General features: G+C 34.9%; 1 protein-coding gene across 1 annotated transcript; it reads left to right on the top strand.

Moving 5' to 3' along the window:
• The first annotated feature begins 8,310 nt into the window (after window positions 1-8,310).
• Window positions 8,311-11,574, top strand: LOC104114189 (anthocyanidin 3-O-glucosyltransferase 5-like). The gene is made up of 2 exons (XM_009624568.4): window positions 8,311-9,243; window positions 10,666-11,574. Exons 1-2 carry the CDS (start codon window positions 8,461-8,463, stop codon window positions 11,323-11,325), a joined length of 1,443 nt encoding a protein of 480 aa, XP_009622863.1. The 5' UTR covers window positions 8,311-8,460; the 3' UTR covers window positions 11,326-11,574.
• Window positions 11,575-11,732: the final 158 nt, after the last annotated feature.

The raw sequence follows: 11,732 nt of genomic DNA, 5'->3' as shown, positions 1-11,732 counted from the left end.
AATATAAAGTATGAATTAAAATTATTAAATTCGGTTGAACTCATAACTTACTTTTTAACTCCGTCCAGTGGCGTGGTATGCTAGGAGTGGTCAAGTAAGCACTCTTCACTCAAAAATTATACTATGTGTATAAATCAAATATTATTATATATATTATATTTTGAAAATCATTAATATATTGTTAAAATTATCTACCCTTTTATTTGTCATAACTAAATGGAGATTCCATTTGACTCTTTTTCAAATAGTTTGTATCACTTATCGACAAAAAAATTATTAAATTATTTAAAATTTTACTGACTCCGTTCGTAATTGGACGTGGGCCAAAAACCAAAGGCCCTACAGTCAATTTGTTTTATTTTCTTGTTTGTCATGATGATAACAATGTACTGCCTTAGGGTACTTGGGCATGTAAATTCGTAGAGTCCAACTAATATGTATCGACTTATAAAGAAATTTTATATAGTAAATCATTTAAATTAATTACAGATAAATATTTCATGGCATGCACGAACAGGTACCCTGCAAAAATTAATAAATTGATAGTGTAAACTGATTTTTCATGTTGCGCTAGTCTTTAAAAACTTCTGGGATTTGAATAATTGAGTTTTTGTTGTGTGATTGTAAATAATCTGCCTATGCATGACTTTCTAACTCTTTCCTTAACTCAACTATATGATTGGACGTTTAAATTTTTTTTTTTTTACCATGTTTGATTTTTCTATCATTTGAAAAAAAAGGCAACATATTTACTATATTGGGTTTTCTTTCTTGTAGAAAGAAATTATAAATCTCTCATATTAGGCTAGTCTTTTTTCTTGTACGAAAAGATTTGGACTTCTATAAATTGAGGATCCTTCATTCTCATTCGATAGCATCCACAATGTAGTCATATGCGGTTTGAGAGTCTTGTTTAGGGGGAGAACTTTTGGGGGTAAATGTTAGTGTGCCACTTGTGTTTGCCTCTTCGTGAGGTTGTTCTCTCGATATTTTATATTCTCTTTTATATAGTGGATTGCACATCTCCGATCGTGGATGTAGGTCAATTGACTGAACCATATTATATGTTTGTGTCTCTTTTGGTACATTTCTCTTCTATTGTCTAATTTATCGTCGTTCATGTGTTATTTTAGTAGCTCCCGCATGACACCTGATTATTTTAATCCTAACAAATTTGTCAAAGTTCATGTCGCTAGCCTACTGAGAGTATGGGTTTGGTAATTATTTTCCTTGAATATATATATCTTTCCTTTGGAAGATTATATTGTCTCTTCAAGATGTCGATCAATTGTGAATAGATTATGTAATTTACTTTCTGTTTTGCTTTATATGACTTTTTTTTAGCTTATTTAAGAATGTATGATATATTTTATTTTTAGAAACTTTTTAACTATAAAATTCACATTTTATCTTTATGAGATACTTTTATAGCCATAAAAATATCATGTTATATTTAAAATCAAAAGTTCTAAATGTACTTTTGGTCGGATATATATGACACGTGAACCCATGGTCTTTTTACCAAATTAGGTATTTATGTAGATATTTTTAAAAATTGATCTAATATTATTTGCTTTCATCCATGTCCAAAGAGACTAAATTATATACTTGGTTGAATATTGAGTTATTTAACTAGAAGAGTAGGATCCTCCTGTAATGTCATGATTTTGAACCTTTATGAATTATGATCCTCCATCTAATAGCCGCCATGTCTTTACTGGAAAGTTGTTTCCTCTACTACTGTTGAGGTTTTTGTTATTTAAGATGAAATAGTCTTAAAATGAGGGTGAATGAGAAATGGGGGGAAAATAAAAATTTTGAGTAAAATTTTAAGTTTCCCCCTCTTGACAATGAGACATTGTCCCATATTGGAAGAGGAAAAGATTTTTGGTGGGTATATATATAATTGCTCTTCTTGTATCTCTTAAAGAGTTAAGAAGAAAGCAAGTCTCGCGCCGTCGTCGTCGTCACTCGGTCGGCTTCGGCTTCGGCTTCGGATTTGGTCAAATGATCGATTGACACTGGGGTTTGAAGTACCGCTACACCAGTGTGTGATTCGTTCTATTCTGGGAGGAAATAATTTATAACCTTGGGTACTAGGAGGGGATTAAATTCCTTAAGGAAACACTGTGAATTCAGTGGGCTCGAATTAATTACTGTTTCATTACGATAACTTATATTTCCCAGAATTATTATTTACAAATACAGCAATATTGGCGGGACTAACAATCTTAAGAAATTTAATATTTATTTCTGTATTTGTATTATTCTTATTATTCTGCAAACTAAAACCTTTATGGTTTTGTGTACTCCCGTTTTGGAGAGTAAAGCCTTCATGACGTTTTGTTAGAGATTAAAATCTACGTGATTTTTACTCCAGTTTGAATACGTTTATTAAACGTTTGTTTGTGTCATTCTTTTACAGGAAAAAAAATGACGACTGAAAGCGAAAACCAAGCTGTTCCGACGGTGACTGCCAACGCATCGACAAGCCGAACACCGGCATTGGCACCGGCAGAAAAACCAAAAAAAATTTCCGGAATTGATTTCAAGCGCTGGCAGCAGAAGGTGTTCTTCTACTTAACTACGTTATGTCTACAGAAGTTCATCAAGGAAGATGTTCCTGATCTGCCAGATAAAACTCTAGAGAATGAACGCTTTATCGTGATTGAAGCGTGGAAGCATTCTGATTTTTTATGCAAGAATTATATTCTTAGCGGACTGGATGATAATCTGTATAATGTATACAGTGGAGTGGAGACGTCAAAAGAATTGTAGAATGCGCTTGAAAAGAAATATAAAACTGAAGATGTCGGGATGAAGAAATTCGTTGCCGCAAAATTTTTGGACAATAAAATGGTAGATAGCAAGTCTGTTATTACCCAAGTTCAGGAATTGCAAGTGATTATTCATGATCTACTTGCTGAAAGTCTTGTCATCAATGAAGCATTCCAAGTAGTAGCAATGATTGAGAAGTTGCCTCCGTTGTGGAAGGACTTCAAAAATTATTTGAAACACAAACGAAAGAAAATGTCCCTTGAAGATCTCATTGTTCGGTTGAGAATCGAAGAGGACAATAAAGTTGCTGAAAGGAGAGGCCGTGGAAATTCAACAATAATGGGAGCAAATATTGTTGAAGATAACAAAAAGAGGAAGAAGGCTTCTGGTCCGAAATACAACCCAAGCAAGAAGCGGTTCAGTGGAAACTGCTACAACTGTGAAAAAATCGGATACAAATTTACGGAGTATCGTGCTCCGAAGAAAGACAAGAAAAGGGGTCAAACAAACATGGTAGTAAAGCATGATGATGTTGATAACTTGTGTGCCATACTTTCTGAATGTAATTTGGTGGAAAATCCTAAACTGTGGTGGTTTGATTCAAGAGCCACTCGCCATGTTTGTACAGTTAGAGAAGCTTTTGCTACTTATGCTCCTGCTGAACCCGGAGAGACAGTTTATATGGGAAATGCTTCAACAGCAAAAGTTGAAGGATATGGGAAGATATTTCTGAAAATGACTTCTGGCAAGGTCATGACTTTGAACAATGTCCTTCATGTTCCCGAAATGAGAAAGAATTTAGTCTCTACTGGACTTCTTGTTAAGCACGATTTTAAGTGCGTTTTTGTGTCCAACAAGATTGTCATAAGTAAGAATGAAATATTTGTAGGAAAAGGTTACCTCACCGAGGGCCTTTTCAATCTAAATATAATGGTTGTGGAAAACAATAATAATATTTCAGCTTCTTCTTACTTACTTGAGTCAAATGATTTATGGCATGTACGTTTGGGTCATGTCAATTATAAAACCTTGCGGAAAATGATTAACTTGGAAGTACTGCCTAAGTTTGAATGCGAAAAATCAAAATGTCAAACATGTGTGGAATCTAAGTATGTTAAACATCCTTATAAGTCAGTTGAAAGGAATTCAAATCCTTTAGACTTAATTCACACAGATATTTGTGACATGAAGTCAATATCATCTCGCGGTGGAAAGAAGTATTTCATAACTTTTATTGACGATGGTACTCGATATTGCTATGTTTACTTACTGAATAGTAAAGATGAAGCAATAGACGCATTCAGGCAATACAAAAATGAAGTTGAAACGCAACTTAACAAGAAAGTAAAAATGATAAGAAGTGATAGGTGTGGTGAATATGAATCTCCTTTTGAAGAAATATGTTTAGAATATGGAATTATTCATCAAACAACAGCCCCTTACACGCCCCAATCTAATGGGATTGCGGAAAGAAAGAATCGCACATTAAAGGAGATGATGAACGCGTTGTTGATAAGTTCTGGTTTGCCACAGAACTTGTGGGGGAAGCCATTCTTACGGCTAATCGAATATTAAATCGAGTGCCCCATAGCAAAACACAATCCATTCCATATGAAAAATGGAAAGGAAGGAAGCCCAACTTGAATTATTTTAAAGTGTGGGGGTGTTTGGCAAAAGTGCAAGTTCCTAAACCCAAAAGGGTAAAGATAGGACCGAAAACCGTTGATTGTGTTTTCATAGGATATGCGACAAATAGTAAAGCATATCGATTTCTGGTTCATAAATCAGAAAATCCCGACATTCATAATAATACGGTTATAGAATCAGATAATGCTGAGTTCTTTGAAAATATATATCCGTATAAAAAGGAATGTGAGTCGTTTGGTGAAGTATCTAAATGACCTCGGGAAGAAACAAAAGAAAGTATATGTAATCAGGAGGATCCAAGACGTAGTAAACGTCAAAGAATGTCTACTTCATTTGGACCAGATTTTATGACTTTCTTATTGGAGAATGAGCCTCAAACATTTAAAGAAGCTATGACTTCTTCGGAATCATTGTTTTGGAAAGAGGCAGTCAATAGTGAAATAGAATCCACATTGAACAACCATACATGGGAATTGGTTGATCTTCCTCCTGGAAATAAACCTTTGGGTTCTAAATGGATTTTTAAGATAAAAATCAAAGATGATGGCACTATTGATAAATTCAAGGCAAGACTCGTAGTCAAAGGGTATAGATAACGAGAAGGTCTAGACTACTTTGATAGATACTCTCCAGTTACAAGAATTACGTCTATACGGATGTTAGTAGCATTAGCTGTAGTGTATGGTCTTGAAATTCATCAAATGGATGTTAAGACGGCCTTCTTAAATGGAGAGTTGGAGGAAGAAATTTACATGAAACAACCTGAAGGGTTTGTGGTTTCAGGTAAAGAAAAGAAAGTATGTAGACTTGTTAAGTCTCTTTACGGACTAAAACAAGCACCCAAACAATGGCATGCGAAATTTGACCAAACAATATTGTCAAATGGTTTTAAGATAAATGAATGTGATAAATGTGTGTACATTAAAAATGTTCCAAATCACATAGTCATTGTTTGCCTATATGTGGATGATATGCTGATAATGAGTAATGACATTGCCAACATAAATGCTACTAAGTGTATGCTCAATAGCAAATTTGATATGAAAAACTTGGGAGTTGCTGATTTAATTCTGGAAATTAAGATCCATAAGACTCCTCAAGGTCTGGTATTGTCACAATCTCATTATATTAAGACAGTACTTGAAAAATTCAAGCACTTGGGCTTTAAAGTTGCAAAGACTCCAATTGACGTGAATCTTGCATTAGCAAAGAATAAAGGCCAAAGCATATCACAATTGGATTATGCTCGTTTGTTGGGATGCTTAATGTATATCATAAATTATACACGACCAGATATAGCTTGTGCTATAAGTAAACTGAGTCGATATACGAGCAATCCAGGCCAATCTCATTGGATGGCAATGAAACGAGTTTTGGGATATTTAGAACATACCCAGAACTTTGAATTGCACTACAGTAATTTCCCTGCGGTGATTGAGGGATACTGTGATGCAAATTGGATCACCGGTTCAACTGATTCTAAGTCCACGAGTGGATATGTATTCACTATTGGTGGAGGAGCGGTATCTTGGAAGTCGTCCAAACAAACATGTATTGCCCGCTCTACAATGGAGGCTGAATTCATAGCCTTAGATAAAGCCGGTGAAGAAGCTGAATGGCTCCGGAATTTCTTGGAAGACATTCCATTTTGGCCCAAACCGTTGGCACCAATATGCATACATTGTGATAGTCAAGCGGCAATTGGAAGGGCTGGGAGCGTTATGTATAACGGTAAATCTCGTCATATACGACGAAGACATAAAACCGTTAGGCAATTACTCTCTAGAGGAATTATCACGATTGACTATGTAAAGTCAAGTGATAATGTGTCGGATCCACTTACAAAAGGCCTAACTAGAGAGGTAGTTGAGAAATCATCAAGGGGAATGGGGCTATGGCTGAGAACAAGTCATTATGGCGGTAACTCTACCTAGAAGACTGGAGATCCCAAGATCTAGGTTCAAGGAGATCAAACAAAGTCATTAATGACGGTTCAACATTGTCAAATAAAATTTTAGTCCGTTCTCGTGATGAGACAATGTTCAGTACCAAGGATAAAGCACTAAGGCTTTTTAATGATTTCTAAATTTGATACGGGATATATCAAATAGTGTATCTACAGGATGACACGTTTAGGAATCACCTATGTAAGTGTGAAGTGTTAGCCGCTTCAAGGAGAACTTTGTAAGGCCAGTTCTCTACGCACTTATGAAACCATGCGGTGTTCATGGCTGAAACGAACACAACAATGAGAACCAAAGACGGTTAAGGGTTGATTGTGTGACTTATGGTTGTCTAGGTATACACCAAAGATCGACGGTTCAAAGATATCAAATCTACTGATTGACCAAGTATATCCGACATAAGTTCACTACGGAAAGTTCAAAGGGAAACCTACTTATCCAGATGCGATTAATCCTTGCTTGCAAATCACACAGTTTTTCCATACATACTTCCGTGATATAGCCATTCCCCATTCATGTGGGGGATTGTTGAGGTTTTTGTTATTTAAGATGAAATAGTCTTAAAATGAGGGTGAATGGGAAATGGAGGGAAAATGAAATTTTTGAGTAAAATTTTAAGTTTCCCCTTCTTGACAATGAGACATTGTCCCATATTGGAAGAAGAAAAGATTTTTGGTGGGTATATATATAATTGCTCTTCTTGTACCTCTTAAAGAGTTAAGAAGAAAGCAAGCCTCGCGCCGTCGTCGTCGTCGCTCGCTCGGCTTCGGCTTCGGCTTCGGATTTGGTCAAATGATCGATTGATTGATTAATTGATTAATTTTTTGGACCAAATTTATTTGGTCAAATGATCGATTGATTGATTAATTGATTAATTTTTTAGACCAAATTTATTTGGTCAAATGATCGATTGATTAATTGTTAACAGTAAATATTAATGTAAGATTATAGCAGCCGCCTAATGCTCTTCCCACCATGGCCAAGTGCTTGCTCCACAAACAAGCTAGTGCATACTCCACCATGGAGGGTGGAGGGTCGTTCATCTTCAAAGCTGACTGTTATAAATATGTGCAGCAGCTGTTGAAGAAAAGAACACACCAAAAACTGTAAACGCTCAACATTGGCTATACATTGCACTCCTTCCTCTCAGCATTTCCATACGATTTTCTGAGTTTCTACTCCTTTGTTCTGCATTGTTTTAACTTCAAACAAAGCAACTGTAAGTGTGATTTGCTACCGAACTTTGTGTTCGCTGAAACACTGGGGTTTGAAGTACCGCTACACCAGTGTGTGATTCGTTCTATCCTGGGAGGAAATAATCAATAACCTTGGGTACTAGGAGGGGATTAAATTCTTTAAGGAAACACTGTGAATTCAGTGGGCTCGAATTAATTACTGTTTCATTACGATAACTTATATTTCCCAGAATTATTATTTACAAATATAACAATATTGGCGGGACTAACAACTACTACTACAACATTATTTATGGTATATCCTCTACAGTTTATGTTGATTGGATTTGATAGGGATCCCTATGAGGTGTGATACGAAATTTAAATTATTGGATTCTAAAATTAGTAATTTATATATATTATAATTTTTAAATAAACAAATAATATAAAGCTTGAACCAAACTTATTGGCTTCGACGGAATCCATAAATTAAATTGCGCCCGTACTTGGATCTTTGGTCCTAAAAAACATGTAGTGAATAATATGATCGCGCAAATGTTCACAGATAGGTTTCATCCCTCAGTGTTAGTGGTTCTTAAATCTGCTGACCCCACTTGGCTAAAGAATTGACAATCATGTTCGTTTGTTTCTTGTTTTTTTCCTTAAAATAAAAAAAGACTCTCATGTCATGTCCCTTTGAAACCGCTTGCATTCGTCGACTTCTGTTCCGTTTGATTCAACAAATTATTTATTGTTTTTCCAAACTTTCTGTTCCTATAAAGCCCACAAATAAATGGTTTTTACTCTGTACAATTCAACAAATTTTCCTCTCCAATACTTGTCCTAGTCAGTATTTTAAAAATTCTTTTTCTCTCTTTTCTGAAATAATATCTCTAATGGATAGATCACAGCTTCATATTGGTATACTTTCAAGCCCTGGAATGGGTCATTTAATCCCAGTTCTAGTGTTAGGCAACCGATTAGCCACATATCATAACATCAAAATTACAATTCTTGCTATCACAACCAGCTCTTCTTCATCAGAAACCGAATTTCTCAAGAAATCCACTCTCACCGATGAGAAAAAAACTATAGAAATAATTCCAATTCCTTCGGTCGATATTTCCCACCTAATAAATTCCAGCACTAAAGTTTTCACTCAATTGCGACTATTGGTCCGCGAAGCCTTGCCCAAAATTCATTCCACTATAGCTTCCATGACTCATCGTCCAGATGCTTTAATTGTCGACATTTTTTGCACACAAATATTGCCAATTGCTGAAGAATTTAACATTCCTAAGTACGCGTATCATCCTACTACTGCGTGGACATTAACGTTAGCTATATACTGTCAAATTTTTGACAAAGAAATTGAGGGTGAATATGTTGATCTTAAAGAGCCTTTGAAAATTCCAGGTAGCAAAGAACTACGACCTGATGACGTAGTGGATCCATTGCTGGATCGGAGTGATCAGCAGTATGAAGAGTATTTGAAGCTAGGAATGGAATATGCAGCTTTTGATGGAATCTTGATTAATACTTGGGAAGATTTAGAACCTGAGACTATTAAAGCACTTCGAAATAATGAGAAGTTGAGATCAATTCTAAAAGTGCCGGTTTTTCCAATCTACCCAGTTGGTCCCTTGAGGAGAACAGTTGAAACAAATGAACCTGACGAGGTACGTAATGTTAGAATTTGTTTAAACATAAATAGCAAATTAAATATTTTTTAATTAAAAATCGTGTCTAAAGATTAAAGTGGTTTTTTCTTCCCTATAAATATATTGTTGTTTACTCCGCAGATCAATCTTACATCTACTATCAAACTTTTTCTCTCTTCTCCTCCAAAAACACTCTCTTTCTTCTCCAAATTTCTGTTTTAATACCATAAATATTCTTGTTTCCTAATTAGAATTTCTTTACTAGTATTTGTTTAGTGTAGATATATATTTAAATGGCTCTTCATATATGTCCACTTACGGCTTGTTTGGATGGTTGTTACCCATTGTATCGTATTGTATTGTTATCCCAAAACAATATTTGTTTTAATTGTTTAGTTAAAATTGGTTGTATTGTATTGTTAAATCAATTGTTCCGGGGCAATGAAAAATAATTATTTTTTGAAACAACCGATTTGATGTGGTGGGATTATTTCCTATTTTTCTTTTCAATTATGCCCTAACTTATTATTTTAGAATTATATTTTACTCTTTACCTTTTTATTAAAACTTCAAATCTCCCGCCTTTAACCTACTTTTCTTCGTCCCTTTTCTTTTTCCTTCTGCAGCTTACTATTCCCAACTCCAACGTCAAAGGTAGTAAGTATAGGTTTTGTCTTCTTTTTGTTTCTTTTTCTCCTACTTTGATTTTAACTCCAATTCTAATAACTTTAATTACTTATTTATCTTCCTTCCTTTGTTCTGCCAACTGCGCGGTCTTCGTTCGTTTCTCTAACATCGTTCTTTATTATTATTTTTTAATGATAGTTAATCTTTGATTTTAGTAGAAAGGGATTTTTTAAAATTATTTTTATGCGTTATTCTTGATAAATTTAATATTTAAAACAATTAAGGGTATTTTAGTAAACTTATCAGTTACAGTACAATGCGATACAGTCAAACCAAACAGCAAAATATTATTTAACAATAGCAAACAATACAATCTATCCAAATGTTGCATTCATAAAATGATACGATACAATACAATACATTATGAAACGATGGATAACAATGATCCAAACAGAGTGTTAAACTATTTTCATTTGATCTCGTAGAAATCTGGAAAAGAAGAGGAAGTCAAATTTAAGGAAAATATTTCTAATTTAACATGTTTCACACTTAAATTATTTATTTTTTCTTCACTCGTATTTTCCAACAAGTGATTCAATCGCTAGAAAATCAAAATCATGAGTCAATTCCATATGTATAGTGTTATATTTACGTATTTCAAACCCTAATTCTTTAATTCATTCATATTTTTCAACAAGTGATTCAGTAATTAGACAAGCAAACTCTGGAGTCAGTTCATACAATATATTAGTGTTATTTAATGTGTTCCATGTCTAAACTATTTGTGTTTTTTGTTCATATATTTACCAATAGGTTATTGAATGGTTAGACAAGCAAAATAATGAGTCAGTTCTATTTGTGTCATTTGGAAGTGGTGGAACACTTTCAACTCAGCAAATGACCGAGCTTGCATGGGGTTTAGAATTAAGCCAACAGAAATTTGTTTGGACTGTACGTCCCCCATCTGACGGTGATGCAGATAGTGCATATCTAAACTCTGCCGGAAAAGAGACACGTGGCATGCCGAAATACTTGCCGGAGGGGTTTCTAACTAGGACCAAAGATATAGGCTTAGTAGTGCCTATGTGGGCCAAACAAGTCGAAATTTTGGGGCACTCGTCAGTGGGTGGATTTTTGACACATTGTGGATGGAATTCAACGGTGGAGAGCTTAACAAATGGTGTTCCTATGATTGCATGGCCATTATATGCTGAACAAAAAATGAACGCTGCCCTGTTGACGGAGGAGCTAGGGGTGGCGATTCGGCCGGCAGTTTTGCCGACGAAGAAATTGGTGAAGAGAGAGGAGATAAAGGGAATGGTGAGAATGTTGATGTACACAAAAGAAGGAAAGACTATAAGGGAAAAGGCTCAGAAATTAAAGATGAGTGCGGAAAATGCACTAAGTGTTGGAGGTTCATCTTACAATTCCATTTGTGAGCTTGTGAAGGATATTCGGAGTAGATTGTTATAAGTCTGTTATTTCTTTGTGAAATCTTTTGCTTTTTTCAAATAAATTGCCTTTTATGCCTGGAGGACAGGAGGAGTAGTTGATAACCGACCCTTAGCGGTGTACCAATAGTGATACTTAATTTGTTAAATTTTCCATGAAATCCAATACCTTAATTATAGTAGTAATTATCTTGAATAGAGGGAGAGATTTCTGTCTCAATAATGTATACAATCCGTTATTTTCATTCTGTTAAACAATCAATTTACTTCATTTAATTTGTCTATTCGTGGAGGGGGGCTAAGGGGAGAGAACGCAACTGGTGCCTGCATGTTTGCTCTTCAACTTGCTTCTTCACATTTTCTTTCTATTTTTTGACTTGTAGTAGAACTCTACTTGGATGTCTTTGTCAAGAATTAGCTAGTGGTACA

Source organism: Nicotiana tomentosiformis, chromosome 2, assembly GCF_000390325.3.
Source record: "Nicotiana tomentosiformis chromosome 2, ASM39032v3, whole genome shotgun sequence".
NCBI lineage: Eukaryota > Viridiplantae > Streptophyta > Magnoliopsida > Solanales > Solanaceae > Nicotiana > Nicotiana tomentosiformis.
Note: the sequence above shows the minus strand (reverse complement) of the source record. Positions and strands in the feature narration are given on the sequence as shown.

What these genes read in the sequence shown, in the direction of transcription:
- LOC104114189 (XM_009624568.4), top strand. Translation starts at nt 8,461, where the DNA reads ATGGATAGATCACAGCTTCATATTGGTATACTTTCAAGCCCTGGAATG. An exon ending in AAACAAATGAACCTGACGAG is followed by an intron (nt 9,244 to 10,665) that starts GTACGTAATGTT and finishes ATTTACCAATAG; the next exon opens with GTTATTGAATGGTTAGACAA.